The sequence below is a fragment of the Epinephelus moara genome, chromosome 11 (assembly GCF_006386435.1).
Source record: "Epinephelus moara isolate mb chromosome 11, YSFRI_EMoa_1.0, whole genome shotgun sequence".
Classification (NCBI taxonomy): domain Eukaryota; kingdom Metazoa; phylum Chordata; class Actinopteri; order Perciformes; family Serranidae; genus Epinephelus; species Epinephelus moara.
This window is the reverse complement of record NC_065516.1, coordinates 24,252,635-24,268,583: the sequence shown is the minus strand read 5'-3', so window position 1 is coordinate 24,268,583 and position 15,949 is coordinate 24,252,635. Positions and strand designations below refer to the sequence as shown.

The window sequence follows — 15,949 nt, the reverse complement described above, 5'->3', positions numbered from 1 at the left end:
ATATGTATCGTATTCATGTATTGACTGTTCCTGATCATGGATTTTTGTTGTCTAGTTGTGTTTACTGTGCTGCACCACAAATTGCCTCTTTGGGGATTTTTGGTTTTCTAAGCGTAAGACCCAGGGGATGGAGAGGGATCGCAGGTTAACAAGGGTGACGCATTTTGGTCAGTTTGCTAACAAGGGCGATGGTCCCTCCTTCAAATCACCTACTGCGTGTGTGTGTGTGTGCATTACACAAGCCCCCAGAAAAAGCACCAGGCAAGAGCAACAATTCTCTTATTGTAATGCCTTAATCGTATTATAGCATGATGCAGACCTTCTCCTCAGCTACATGACATAAATAGTATGTCATGTCAAGTCATTTTATTGTTGATTTCTTTTTATAGGTTAGTTCTAGATTGACTGAATCAAGTGTTTTCTTACCCTTCACAACAAAGATTGGTGTTTTCCTTTATTTTCCACTTTATGTCACTGTTTCTACATCCAGCCTCCCTGCAGCAGCCATCCCTCATCCCTCCACAACTACACAAAGTGGTTTAATTCAAGATACGACACATGCAGCGAGTGAGCGCTGCCCATATTTCCAAAGATTTATGGTATCCACAGCCAAGATGAAACCTGCAATTGCTGTAAAGCTGTCAGACATTTTAGCACAGTCACACTATTTCCCTCAGTCTATTTTTCCTTTAAGTATGGGGCTGAACATTTCCTTCTTTACAACTGCATGCATGGGGCCACAGCTGCTTAGTCCCCTATTCAAGAAGCTCTGAAAAAGATGTGTGACTTTTTCTTTTTCTCTTCCCCTCTGGGTTGCTCCTTTGCAGGGCTCTTTTGTGCTTCCAAACTCTGCAACAAGGAAAAGAAAGGACAGTGATTTTTTGAGGGTCTTATTTAGTGTGACTCATAGCTTTATCTCCAACCTCTTAGACACACAAGCCTGCGAGTGAGCACGCACACACTGACACACACATTCACACTAGAGTCTCATGGGGTGATTGTCACTGTAGCAGAAATCAGAAAGCCATTCAAATGGAGGGCCCTGCTGACTCAGCTTATACGTGGCGCACGGTGTATTGGGAAATTGGCAGATAATGCATTCAGTGTGTGTGTGTGTCAGTGAGAGAGAGAGAGATGGCGACAAGAGGAAGTGAAGAGAAACAAGTCAAAGAAGCACAAGACATAAAAAAGAGGGAGAGAGGGGGAGAAAGTTAGGAAAGATGGAAAGACACTGTAAAGCTGGATGAAGATGGAGGAAATATTTCTTTCTCTTTTCCTAGATTGAAGCACAATGCGATTGTCACTTCAAGAGTCTTGTATTGTCAGTCAGGGCGAGAAATGTATTCCTGTTGCACTCGACTGCTTGGTATGGCAACCAAAACACAGATGCATCAACGGGTCCAAAAATAATCTGCTTTTTCCGACACAAGTAGCAGCTGAAAAGGCAGCTGGATTGCCTCTTTGTTGTACTGTCCTTCTCTAACCTCTACAAGTCTTTCTTTTGTGATATTTCAACATGTTTGTCTTTGTTGGCTACGGTTTTAGTCTCATATTCCCCAGGGTCTACCCATTTCACCTCCTCCTCCTCCTCCTCCCCTCCGTCTACCCTCCAGTTTTTCTGTAGCTTTCTTTTGTTTTTAGTGTTTATTCGCTCCAGCAGCTGTACGCTATATTCTTCCATATTTTGTGTGTGTATGTGTGTGTGAGTGTGTGCGCTTATGTGAGTGTGAATGAGCAGGTGTGCCTATCTGAGTGTTCACTGTATGTGGTTGTGTGTGTGTTTGTTCAGTTTGTGCTAAATGTCAGCCTCTGAAAGAGCAGCTGCTGAGTTAAATGCTAATTTGGGCAAATGTTTGACATCGGCTTGATGATAGCACATAGGCACTCTGTGTAGGTTTGTACTGTATTTCTTAGCATACAGAATAATCTGTGTATTTACAGACCGACAGACAGACAGACAGGAGACTGTCCTCCTCTGAAATACATCCAAGTAGGTGCATTTGTACAAGCAATAATTGCGACTCATATTTACGTTTATTGTAAGGGGGCAACCTCTCAACGCTGTAGTAATCATGACAGGGGCAAAGTAGAAAACCAGTCAACTGAGATTCTTTGTGGTCGAGCAGTAACTTTTTTTGTCAGTCAGTGTGCAGTGTGCTTCTGGGGACATTGTGGTCCCCAAATTTAGCTGCAGAGTGAGCGCTCCTTGCTTTCATGCTTATCTTTGGTACAGGCAGCTACAGACACATAGACAGCTGCTCGGAGGAAGAAAGGCTTTGCCCTGTCAGGCTCTGAATTAATGTTCTCCTCTGACTTCTGCTTAGAAGTGGTGAATTCACAGCTCTCTGCAACCCATACGATACAGTCTCTGGCTTTTGTTTGATGTCTGTTGTCAGCAAATGATGATGTTGCGCATTTGCGATCCATAGTTAGTGCAGTTAGCTAGTTTACTATTTTGTAAATGTCACTGTTATACTGAACATCCTGCTGAACCCCGTTCAAACTCTCAATTCCATGTGGATAAAAAGGAACAGACAGTCGAATATTCACACTGAACAGCCAAATCTGATTCGACTGACATAATTTTGACTTAGGTAAAATCCTAATAACGAGTTACAAAGTCCACTTAAGGCAAGAGGGAGGGGAGGTGGATGGGTCATACAAACACAGGACTTTAATCAGGAGATGGGTGTTCGTGTCCCGTCTGAAACCAAGAGTCAACATTAAGTTATTTTAACAATGTAATATCCATCACATTAAGTGATGTAAGTAACAAACGTACTTATTTTAAGCTACACCATGTTCTTATTCATAAACCATATGTTAAACTGCGACCGTCATATACAACCTGGTGTCCACAGGTAGGGGCACTAATTTAGGAAATGCTCCTCTGGGTCGTATTAGACCCACTTACCTTCTAGATAGGTATATAAAACACTTCAAACTATCTGTTGCCTGAATTGAAGCAGCTACACGATTGAAATCCTAGCATTTATTAGCTCTGGCTGTTTTAACTCGTTTTTATTTGTGACTGAATTAGTTTTGCCAGCTTTGCTAAGCCCTCAGGCCTGTGGGTTAGAAATGAGAAAACATAAGAGAGAGGAGAGGAAACGCGAGAGCAAAGGAGAAAGAGATGAATGAACACAGTTGGGCCCTAAATATGACAGATTCACCAGCTGTTCAGGAGCATCACAAGTTTCTCTTTTTCCACTCAGTGTTTCTCACTGTAAAGGTTGGAACAACTTGTCACATTGCTTTCATTGGATAATCATGATTTTTGCCTCTAGTAGCTCCAAACACTGCACTGCTTAACACTCTGACACTGATCTTGTGTGTGTGTGTGCGAGCGCCTCGGGTTTCCTTTGCAGTGCAATGAAGAATGATGAGAATCCTTTGGGAGGTAACTCCACTCAAATTACAGAGAATGCTTTGCTGTTGGCAGGCTGCTGTCAGTCCTGTGCTGCGAAATACAGTCAGTGCAGTGGTATACGAAACCCAAAGTATCCCAGGCTACTGGTATCTTAACTTAATAGCCCAGAAGAACTCGATGCAGCAGCAGCAGCAGTGGAAGTTACTGTAATTGACAGAAACTGTGCAAACGTGTTGACATGACTATATTCTGGAATTGACAGAAAGTAATGATGCCATTTACAAAATATAAATACTAAGCATTAAAGACACTGAACGTGTAGCAAAAATAATGTATTATAACTTACAATGCAGTTTTAATAATGCAGCCTAATTCACTTCACTGACAGCAGTGTGTCTTGCAGTGTCAGCTGCTTTTCTGTATATCACAGTCCTACTTTATTCAGCAGTTGCAATGTCGTGTAAGATGTGTGTGTGTGTGTGTGTGTGTGTGTGTGTGTGTGTGTGTGTGTGTGTGTGAGAGAGTATGGATGGTGGTGTTAGGATATTTTTTTGTGACTTTCCTATATTACAAATCTCAGCACCTGCTGAGGTGTTGAGCTGAGACATTGGTATCGATCAACAACCCTATCAGCTGAAAATATATTAAGCTCATTTTGTGCCCCAGTGAAACGTTAAAACATTAACTTTTTGTATTAAAGATTTTATTGATTTTTAAAGCTCGGCACATGGCAACAAAGAGATTTTTACATAATTTCAAGGTCACAGGAGTAGACATTTGTTAAAAGACATGGTGAAATATGTGCATTAAGAGGAAGAATGACACAAAAGTTAAATTAACAGTGGTAGTAAAAGAAGAGAAAATCAAATATACAGAGGAGACAGTCCGTCACTTTAAAAGAAAGTAAATGTAGGGAAGCCCAGTAGCGTACCTGGTTGAGTGGGCACTAAAGGCTTTGTCCTCCCCCTGTCATTTTAAAGCTGTCTTATAAAATAAAGGCAAAAAGCCAAAAACAATTAACCTTAAAAAAGTAAATGTGAGCAGACTGTTATTACTTTTTAAAATTTGAGATACAAACAATATCTGCACTTTGATTTCTTTGAATCGTTGCTTATAGTAATATTGGTAGTAGTAGTAGTAGTAGAAGCAGGAACAGTCATATATGAGATTTTGAATGGATAAATGAATGAATAAATGACTTTATTTCGAACCAAAATAAAAAAATAAATGATAAAAAAACAAGACAAAGAAAACACTGTCCGAAAAGTAGTAGGTAGAAGTAACACTTATAATATATGTCCCTCCCCTTCTTTTTCTTTCTTCATTTCTTCTTTTAAGTTATATATTATTTTAACAGATTCCCAAATTTATTACAGTACAGCTAATATACAACTATCCCCAGTCTATTTCCCACCCAATTAAATAGATAAGTAATAAACCCAGTTTATTTACGGTCCAAGTACCACCCAGTGTAAAGAAATAAATATGCACTTCCTTAACCTTTCCTCATCTATATATCTGCCAAAGTATCAACTCATACACTGAAATACACACTCTTCTTAGTTGTACGAACACATTGTTTAAAGATATTTTAAGACTTTTTTTGTCTTTAATAAATAGGACAGCATTAGCGTAAAAGGGGGAGAGAGATAGAGGGGATGCCATGTCGCAAAGGGCTGTGAGTCAGAATCAAACCCTGCACTTCAGCAAAGACAAAACCTTTGTACATGGGGCGCCTGCTCGACCAAGTGAGCTACTGGGCACCCTGAGATGTTTGTAATTAGAGCAAAAAAAGAGTCCTTAATGACTCAAAAGGAGCAACACCTGTAAAAGACGTGTCCAAGAATGAGCAAGGTTTAGCGAAAAGCTATCATCAGCAGTCCAATTTCAGCTCTGATGGTGAAGTCAGCGGTGAAGGATCACCACAGTGTGAGCCTTGTCGCGGAGAGAGGGTGAAGATTAGACCAGAGGAGGCGGCGATGCTTTGTTTAGAGGCCACAATGGAAAATCAGTTTAATGTGAGGGAATGAAAGAGGCAAGGAGAAGGAGAGAGGGAAAGAGAGAGAGACAGTTTGGTGAGAGAAAGGGGGTGTGGAGGGCTGTGATGAAAGGCAAGGCAGAAGTGGAGTAGGTGTTGGATGGTAGACAGAGTGAAAACCAGGTGAGACCTGTACTTACGAGAGGACAATGGAGAGCTACTTTAAAGAGAGAAGGGGAGAGAGAGAGGTAATGATGCTCAGTGCAGAGGGGCCATTGAAGTCTGCTCTTTGAATCTGGAGAGCGCTTTTGCCTTTGGTCCTTCACGGTTCTCTTCTGTCTGTGTGTGCGTGTGTGTTTCTGTGTGTGTGTGTGTGTGTGTGTGTGTGCATTTGGTGGGGGGGGGGTTACTGTTAGAGTGAGTCTTTTTATTGCTGCCAGATACACTCTCCTGATGCTTCGCCGAAAGCCAAGCGATGTAAACAATGTTTGTTAGAAGTTAAAATGTATTTTTTACCTCTGTGTTACGCCCAGAAAACTTCCACTATTCTATATTTGTAACTACTTTAATTAGAAATACCAGACCCATCAACATTATTTTTTCTTTTTCATTTACTGTTTTTTTAATGCAAAAAATACACAATTTATCCAATTAAAATTACATGCATGATTACTGCCAGAAGTGTTAAAGAGGCAAAAAAGAGTGGTAAATTAATTTATTGGTAAACAAGGCAATAATGAGGCAAGCAATTCAATGGGTAAAGTATTTTGTTCCTTAAACACAGTAAGTAAATAAAAAATATACATGAAAGAAGGAATTGAGGGATGGAATGAATGTAAGTTATGAAAGGGTCCAGAGTTTGTACAAGTTAAACTTCCACATGCAGGAATCATCAGAGATCTCTAAATACCTCTAAAATCTGCTTGTGTCCATAAAGAAGACAGACAACACCCATCAGAGACACTAATATTGTTTTGGCTTTGATTTGGCTGATAGGGTCTGACACACACTGTTACACATCTCCCTCACCCTACTTCCAAATGTTCATTAATTCCAGACTTAATTTAATTTTTGGCAAAACTCTGACTTTGGCAAAAGCAACAATGCACACGCAGACACACTGAAACACACTGTGTGTTTGGCTTTCGCCGAGTGATAACCAGGCTGTCCCTAGAAACAATATTTACACCATGGTGCTGATTAATGGAGCTCTGTGTGTGTGTGTGTGTGTGTGTGTGTGTGTGTGTGTGTGTGTGTGTGTGTGTGGTCCACGAGGGCTAGCCCGGTTTCCACTAAGAAGTCCAGTTTAATTCAGTCTGTTACACAGTAGAACAGTTGTTTTTGTGTGTCTATTGTCAAAATTCGTGGATGGCACCAATAGAATCAGAATCATTCAGTCACATTTTTTCATCACGCCTCTTTTGGGGTATCTAGCACACTGATCTGCTGCTAAAAGGTGGAGCTAGAAACACTGCAGTCTACTGATGGGTCAACAGAGAACCGACACTTTGACTTGGACTATAGTGGATTTTAACCACTGTTCCTTTATTGGCAAGTTTACATATGTTAGTGTTGAAAAAATGTGTATGAATTTCAACTGGATTATTCGAGCTGCTAATATTATATTTCCACACTGTAAGAAAAGTGGCAGAGCAGAGTGTTGTTCCTGTGCACTCCTGCAGCTCTACACCCCTGCTCTGCTCAAAACACTTCAACTGGCTCTTTTTGTGCCAAAAATGTCACGCAGTTGGTGACAACTTGTGGGTGAAGAGGTAATGCAGTGAGAGATGTAGGGCTGCCCCCTGATAGATGACCAAATGTTACTCGACCAGAAAGGTCATTAGTCAGCAAGATTTCACTGGTCGCTTAGTAGCAAAAAAAAAAAAAAAGGGAAACTGTATTAGGATCTGCGCCTTGTCAAAGTAAATCAAAACCTATATAACTGGACCATGTAGGAATTTAATTTGAAAGGACAGACACAGGAAGTGGCCACGCTCAGCAGTCAGACAGGAGTCATGTTTATTTCCAGGGCTGGTACCTGCGGTTATTCCACAGGCTAGTTAATAACATGTCGGGCAGGAAATCCAAAGTGTGGGATCATTTTGAGAAGGTGAAGGACGAACCCAAGGTGATATGTAAACTCATCTTCATTGGTCGACTACAAACATGACGTATCATCTGAAACATGGAAGTAGCTACATGCCCATTAGCCCACAGCGTCATTAACAGGCGGCTCGCTCAGTGTGTGACGTGCACTTGTAGATAAAATATAGGCCTATATTAATGAAGGTTCATTAGTACGGTTTTGTATTTCTCTGTAATGTAGCACAGTGTTAACAATGTTACTGATACTATTCTTTCTCACACCTTCAACTCAAACTATTGTGTTGCCCCGCCCAAAATATATCATTTAATAATTAAATTAATATCGTGAACAGGCAGGTGACTATCATTTAATAATTAAATTAATATCGTGAACAGGCAGGTGACTAGTCGACTAATGGCCTTAAATGATGACTCCACTCCACTCCAGTGACGCCACTCTTAACATCTGGTACCAACCTCACCTACATAATAACAGTGCTGTCTGGGGTGGAAATACACAACAGATATATGGTTTTGGTTTGTGTCCGCAAAGGTTTCATACGGTTCTACAGGTACTATGCCAACAGTGTTTGGTGGAGATGTGGCTCATGTGACAGTGTAGATAAACATACTTAGAGAGTGCTTTTTTCTCACCTTTCAGTGCTGGAATTCAATGAGTCCTGATAAAAGACAGAAAGGACTTTTCATATCAACAATGTGCTACTTTTTGTCACTTCTTTAACCCCCTTTAAAATGTTCTACCTAAGTGAAAGCTGACTTCAAGGTGTCCAGGATAACGAAACCTGTGGGTCTCAAATAGGTCATCCCAGGTTTAAAAGAAAATAAAAACACCAGTTACAATTACAGGTTATATATTTCTCATCAGTCCCGCAGTAATTAGAGCGGTAGTGCTGTAAAACCAGGTGCAGTAATTAACAGTATTCCACTGAGGCAATTACTGAGGCTACAGTATCTCTTCTTTGCCTTTTTGAACCACAACATGGCTAAATTAAGACATTTTTTTTCTTAATAGTTTTGTTTTTCATTGAACGCTCTCCCCGCCTTGTGATTTATTTATTTTATTTTTTTCTCCCTCGCCTATATACTCTATATCTTTGTTTCCCTTTTACCTCTTTGCTTTCCCATCATTTCACTTCACTCACACCACGGACCTCACGGGATTGGCAGCTTTTATCAGGCAGGCCAAAGGTGATTGGCAGCTTTTATCACTAGACCAAAGGCTGTTAGCTGTTTGTGGTTTTGCTAATGTGGCTGTGTTATTTAGAGAAATAAACTCTTTGAACTTTTAACACTTTGCCCTTCTTATCCAAGTTGGAATAAATTAAGGTTACACGAATGAAAATTTCCTCATTATAGCCAGAGTTCCCTGTTGAATCACCGTAGGTCAGAAAGGTCTTGGCTGCTGTCCCAATAGCCCCAACAGTGTTAGAGAAATGCAATATTTTGTACCCTCTGCTTTTATTATTAAATTTATCTTATGCTATTCCTGTATCTATCTTTTCCAAGAGCCTTCCATTGCTCTATGAAGGGGGCATGATCGTGACCTTTACTCTAATCAGATTTTTGCTAGTGTGTCTCCACATAAAGAGCAAAATCTGGGAGATATTGTTATGACTCTGGATGTCAAACTATTATATGAATGACTCTCAAGATCATTTTTATACAAGCAAAGCTAATTCTAGAGAAAAGCTATGAGTCAGACGGCAATAAATAATATGTGATGTTTCTTTGTTTGATTGAGCTATTAGATTGGCAGTTAATTGCGTAGCATTTGTTTCATTTCAGTAACAATAGCCTAGCAAGATGTTGAGGGTCAGGAGCGTAGTGGGAATGAGTTACTACGGTAACGAACTGAGCAGACATGCTTAAGAACAGCTCCTGAACAATATTATTGTTTTTTGTTCGGAAATAGGATAAACACTGAAAAATAGTAAAGAACTTGAATACAGAAGTCAACACAACAAGCCAGAGAAGAGAAAGAGAGGAAAAACAGCTGGAACAGGACCCTGGAGACAAAGATCAAGACAAAGATCAAGACATTTAGCCGGTTGGATACAATGTTGCTAACAATGTTGCTAACCTAAGCAGTCAAAACAACTAGAAGAAAAGAAAAGAAGAAGACAGAGGAGGACTCAACTAAACAAACAAGAAGACTAAGTGAAAACTACTGGACACTGACAGTAAGTTTTAACACTTTAAATTACAAATAAAATCCCAACTGAAATATTAAAGCTAACAGCTAACTAGCTTACACTAGCTAAATAACAGTTGGACGGTTGCCTAGCAACGGCATCAGTGGCATCAGTGGCAGCATGTCTACCTGCTCTGAGACAATAGAATATCCCCCAGCTGTAAAAAGCAAGACTGCAAGGGGCAAGTATAAACAACAAGTTCTCCGGGAAAGACCAGAAACACTCTTTCTCGACCTGTATAAAGATGGGAGGGCATGTAATTTAATCTTCTACTCTGATGAAGCTTATGCCTGGCTGAATGTCATCAGCTCCCACTACTCCTCAGTAAAGAGAACAGGTATCTGCAATGGATGGAAGATAAGTGTATTGGAGGAAAATGACCCAGACAACACCATCATGACAGTCAACCTGTTTAAAAATGGAACTGCCATGGTTCAAGGACACCTGGCAAAGTTTGAGGGTGACTTCCCCGCCATGAAACTCAGGGCTCAAAAGGAGAAGGAGGGTCTTACAAATACCCCACCAACCCATGGAAGCAAAACCTCCACCTCTTCTCTCCCCACGTCTGACAGAGAGCCTGCAGACGCTGACACTGACCCTCCCCTACTGGAGCACTCAGAGGCTCTGAACATCATGAGGGAACAGTTCTCCCAGATGGAGACAGAGCTGGTACAGCTCAGGGAGCAGCTGGACCAACAGCAGCCTAACTCTCCCTCCTTCCAGGATACCCTGACCATCTTCAGGAGAGAACTGGAGGACATACTCAATGCTCGGTTGAGAGAGTTTCAGCAGGACAGAACCAGTCATAGCAGACAGCTGGACTACCTCAGTGAGGAGGTGAAGCAGCTGAGAAGTGACAGAGACAGCTGTAAGGCAGAGATAGCAGCACTGAGAGAGGAGCTGCTGGAGAGGGACAGAACTCTGCTCAGTCTACAGGAGAGCCTGAAAACACAATGCTCTCTACCTACAGTCACCCCTCAGAGCCAGACCATCCCCACCCAAACCAGCCCTGCACCTGCTCAGCCTCCACACAGCCCTACCCCTGGGAGCTCACCCCACCTCACTCAACCAGCTCCAGCCTCCAGCCACAGCCATGCGCCCACCCCAGCACCAGTGGATTCTCCACACTCCACTGAGACTGCACAGACACACAGAGGCAGAAGGGCTGAAATTATCCTGCTCATGGACTCCAACGGAAGGTTTCTAGATGAACAGACACTTTTCCCGAGACATAAAGTCGAGAAGATCTGGTGCCCTAACACCCAGAGAGCCCTGGAGCTCTTGACCGTGGCTGAGCTAGGATCACCCAGCCATATTATCATCCACACAGGCACCAACGACCTAAGGTCCCAACAGGAGAGAGTGGCAGACTCACTCAGGAGAATGATTGAAAAAGCCTCCACCACCTTCCCAACCAGCAAAATCATCATCTCCACCCTCCTGCCAAGAAGAGACTTCCACCCCCACACCATACACAGGGTGAACGCCAGCGTCTCCAGGGACTGTGCCCTGAAACCCAATGTGTTCCTGGCTCACCACCCGATACTAGGTCCGGACTACCTGTATGACCATGTACACCTGTACAGAGAAGCAGTCCCCATCCTGGCCAAGACCCTGAAGGACGTCGCCTTCAGCAGGAACCTCACCACCACCCAGAGGAACAGTCCGCCAGCACAGACCCCACCCAGACCTCCTACACCTCCCAGACCTTCTAGACCTTCTAGACCTCCCAGACCTGCCATAGCCCCTAGACACCACCGGCCCAGACTACCAGCAAGGATACCCAGGACACTCCAGCCCCCGCAGGATCACCAGCATCACCAACACACCCCACAACCAAGTCAACACAGGCCCCCACAAACCAGCCAGAGCACCCCCCAGCCTAGACCCCCTGCCCCCCCCCTACATCCAGCAGTACAGCCAGCTCTACAGGCACCCCAGCCTACTGGACGGAACTATGCTGAGGTTGTGAGAGGAGCGGCACCCCCACCCCCCACTGGTGACCTCAGGGAGATACAATACATGTTACACCTGCTCTGCTCTAACCTCATAGCTACATAATAGAAGAGCAGAGACAGAATCTTAAAGAATAAGAATCTTATCGTAAAATGTTTAAGATAAAATCATATATACATACATACATCACACATTCTAAACTATCCACCCAAATCCCTAATTTAGTTTAATTTAACTTAGTTGTTTATTTCTTGTTTTTATTATCGTTATTGTTTTTTCAGTGTTTGTCTTATTTTTAAAACAGAACACATTTAAAGATGAAATCTTTTCAAATAACATGTTGGAACATTCAAGGCCTTAGATCATCTGCTTTTGGATTAAAAAGCCGAAATCCAGATTTTATTAGAGAAGTAAAAGACTCTGATATCACCGTCTTACAAGAGACATGGTACAGAGAAGACAGTTCCACTGGTTGTCCTTGCGGTTACATTGAGATTATTATCCCATCAATTAAACTCCAAACAGTAACCCAGGGTAGGGACTCAGGAGGCATGATTATTTGGTATAGATCAGAACTAACCCATTCAATTCAAATTATCAAAAAAGCAGAATCCTATATTTGGCTGAAAATTAACAAAGAAGTAATAAGTGCAGACCAACATGTCTACCTATGTGCTATTTACATACCCCCCTCAGATTCCCCCTACTACAATGAAGATGTTTTTTCCACTCTAGAGGGGGAAATAAACCAATTTAAAACTTTAGGAAACGTGCTAGTCTGCGGAGACCTGAACGCTAGAACTGGAGAGAAAGCTGACACTGTAAACATCCAGGGAGATCAGCACTTAGGCCTACCTGGAGAAACCTGCTTTCCTCTCCCCGAACTCCCCCCAAGACACAATTTTGATAAAATTACAAACACAAATGGTACCCAGCTTTTACAGCTCTGCCGCACGCTGGGTCTGTATATAGTCAATGGTAGGTTACGAGGAGATTCTCTGGGCCGTTACACTTTTAGTTCAGCTCTTGGCAGTAGTACGGTAGACTATGCCATAACAGATCTGGACCCAATGTCTCTCAGAGCTTTCACAGTCAACCCACTCACACCCCTCTCGGACCACAGCAAGATCACGGTCTATCTGAAGAGGGCACACAGTAACTATGAGGCCTCTAAACCCAGTGAACTGTACAACACCACACATTCATACAGATGGAAATCAGACAGCATGGAGAGCTACCAAAAGGCATTTGAAAATGCCAAAATCCAATATTCAATCGATTTATTTCTTTCTGAAATATTTCCCCACAATAATGATGGTGTAAACACTGCTGTGGGCAAAATTAACGCAATTTTTGATAAATTGGCAAAGTTATCAAACTTGAAAACCTCTAATCAAAAACCAAAACAAATACACAATAACAAATGGTTTGACAATGATTGCAAAAATATAAGGAAAACTTTAAGAAAGTTATCAAACGAAAAACATAGAGACCCAAATAACCAAAACATACGCCTTCATTACTACGACACCTTGAAACAATACAAACGCACACTGAGAGCAAAGAAAGACCAACACACCAGAACCCAGCTCTCTGAAATAGAAGAATCTTTAGAGTCAAACCAGTTCTGGCAGAAGTGGAACACTCTAAACAAAACACAACAAGATCAATTGGCAATACAAAATGGCAGCATTTGGATGAATTATTTTACTGAATTATACAGCAATATTACAAAGAACAGTGACCAAAACAAAACACACGCCAAGTGGAAAACTTTAGAATTAGTAATCAAAGACAACCAAAACCCTCTAGATGCTTCAATAACAGAGCAGGAACTGACGGAAAGCATCCAATCCCTGAAAGCTAAAAAGGCCTGTGGAGTCGACAGCATCTTAAATGAAATGATCAAATATTCTGACCATAAATTAAAATTGGCTATACTCAAACTTTTTAATATAATTCTAGCAGTTGGCACTTTTCCTGACATATGGAATAAAGGTTTAATAACACCCCTTTATAAAAATGGAGATAAATATGACCCTAATAATTACCGTGGGATCTGTGTAAATAGTAACCTGGGAAAAACCTTTTGCAACATTATGAATAAAAGACTCATCAGTTTTATCAATGACCAAACTTCCACAATCTTTGTGCCTGCCATAGACTGAGAGACAGGAAGTGACACACATATTTATTGTTTGTTGTTATTACTGTTATTATTATTATTGTTATTACTGAGATTGATTGAATGTGACTATGACTGTGATGGAGTCAGTCATAGTTATACATATTATACATACAGTATTACCAACAGTATAGATTATAACTAATTTATTGTAAATATTGTTTTCCTTTATTGTTATTATTATTTTGAATTCCAAATGCTTGCTTTGGCAATATGTACAGTGTTACCTCATGCCAATAAAGCCATTTGAATTGAAATTGAATTGAGAGAGAGATAATCATTTTAAGGTGGCTGAGGTGATGGTTAATAATGAGCTTTTTTTTCTTAATTAAGTATTGTTATCAATTAAAAACACATCATTATTCTCTGTATTATTGTGGTATTCACCATTCTAGGTAGGATTTTAAATGATGTATGTACCATCAGAACAAAACTGTTCAAATACTTAATTGCTAGTTTAGTTCTGAGTCTGACCTTCTCCATCTCTCATCAGAGCCTCCACCTGCCTTTCTGTGGCATTTGACCTGGCGTTCACAGTCATCAGCTCTGCTGCTTGTGCTGAAATTATTGAAAAAGTAGCAATGTGAAATAAATCATTGTCTCCAATGTGGGGAAACATTAATTATTTGCGTTTGTTGTTTTTAAGAAGAAGATTGCATGCCATTTTTTTTAATGAGCAGACATATGTCAGTACTTACAGCTGAGAGCATTTCATTTAGCCACCGTATCTCGACGGGAAGATTTCACTGGAGGCCTGCAGTACTGTACGTTGAAAATGCACAGCTGCCAAAATGACCTCTTTTCACTGAATACAGTGAATCCTGATTGAGTTTGGAGCACTGGGAGTGTTCAGGAATGATACCACAGTGAGTTAGATACAGATCCAATTTCAAGGCGATCTCATTTGCATCATCTTTTCACATGCTGATCATACAAGACAGTGAACAGAGGTACATACCTTAGAGCATATACATCATGCAAACAAAACACATTTCCCATACTAGGCAGTGTTTGGTAAAGTAAAGCCAAAGAAAATCTGCTCAAGTAAGACACACGTCTTGGTGAGGTTTCTTCATTACAGTAGAAAAAAAGTGTATTAAATAAAAAGCATCCTTTGCCAGTTTGGCTCAGTGCAGCACCTTTCATTTGTTCCACTGGCTACAGTGATCAAAATGCCATCCCAAATAGAGCTGTTGAGGAACGATGGAAAACAACCAGCTCAGTTACAACATCTCTGGGATTCTGGGATTGTGATGTGTTTGTCTGTTCCTGTGTGTGCCAGTGTGTGTGAGCATGTTGTTTAGTTTAGGCACAGTAGATGTGTGTTTCAAACCCCAGGACCCCTTGCAGTGTTTCCGATTCATCTTACTTTCTTTAGCTCTCCTCTCTCTGTTTAACCTGTTCACATCCACACTCTTTTTTTCCATTCACATTTATCTGCTCAGCCAAAGACACGACTTTTATCTCCGGTTTTACATCTGCTTTGCTTTTTCTACTTTTTGTTTGATTCTTTTTGCCCATACACAAATATGTTTTTTGTATTCTAAGCCTCTTCTCATTCATGAAGTTGCCCTTTTCCTCATTTTCTGTGTTGCTCATCTCGCGTGCAGGCACCGGAGCTACACCTGCCCTAGCGAGGAGTCTTGATGACTCATGACTCCCCACTGAGGCACACTCAGACACCCTCCTACAGAGCGTGATGCTCCAGCCTAAGAGTGTGTGCCAAAACTTGACTCAACAATATTATTTTCATCTTACTAATTGAGAGCAAAGTCTCTTCTGGCTCGGCTCTCTTTGGCCCTTCTTCGTCTACGTCCTCTTCCAGATTTGGCATGCAGTCCTTCACATGGTCTTTATCTTTAACCATCTGACAGGCAGGCAACACCAATCAATGCAGTTCCCATCTTGCCTAGATTGATTCATAGTTATGGGACTTTTACATGGTGGGTCTTATCTTGTGATCTGTGAAAGGTAATGATGTCTCGCACTGTGTTGCTACAGGCATGGCGAGCTCTCTAACAATCAGTTATTTTCAAGGTGAGGGAGAGTGAGCGCACTGCTTATGTGTCTGTCTATGCCTTGGTCAGAATACTGTATGATTGCATTGTTAACTTGAATTTGAGTTGTTCTGTGTGTGAATATCAAAGCGAAACTGGTGTTGC

General features: G+C 41.3%; 2 protein-coding genes across 2 annotated transcripts in view; both read left to right on the top strand.

The window, feature by feature from the left end:
• Positions 1–15,949, top strand: part of cntnap2a (contactin associated protein 2a) — a 454,430-nt gene that overhangs the window by 53,481 nt on the left and 385,000 nt on the right. The window lies entirely within an intron of this gene.
• LOC126398069 (bromodomain-containing protein 4-like) lies at positions 9,533–13,717 on the top strand. The gene is made up of 2 exons (XM_050057257.1): positions 9,533–9,634; positions 10,219–13,717. The coding sequence occupies exon 2, from the start codon at positions 10,280–10,282 to the stop codon at positions 11,705–11,707; it is 1,428 nt and encodes a 475-aa protein (XP_049913214.1). The 5' UTR covers positions 9,533–9,634; positions 10,219–10,279; the 3' UTR covers positions 11,708–13,717.

Coding starts and splice junctions, on each gene's coding strand:
- LOC126398069 (XM_050057257.1), top strand. CDS start 10,280: ATGAGGGAACAGTTCTCCCAGATGGAGACAGAGCTGGTACAGCTCAGG.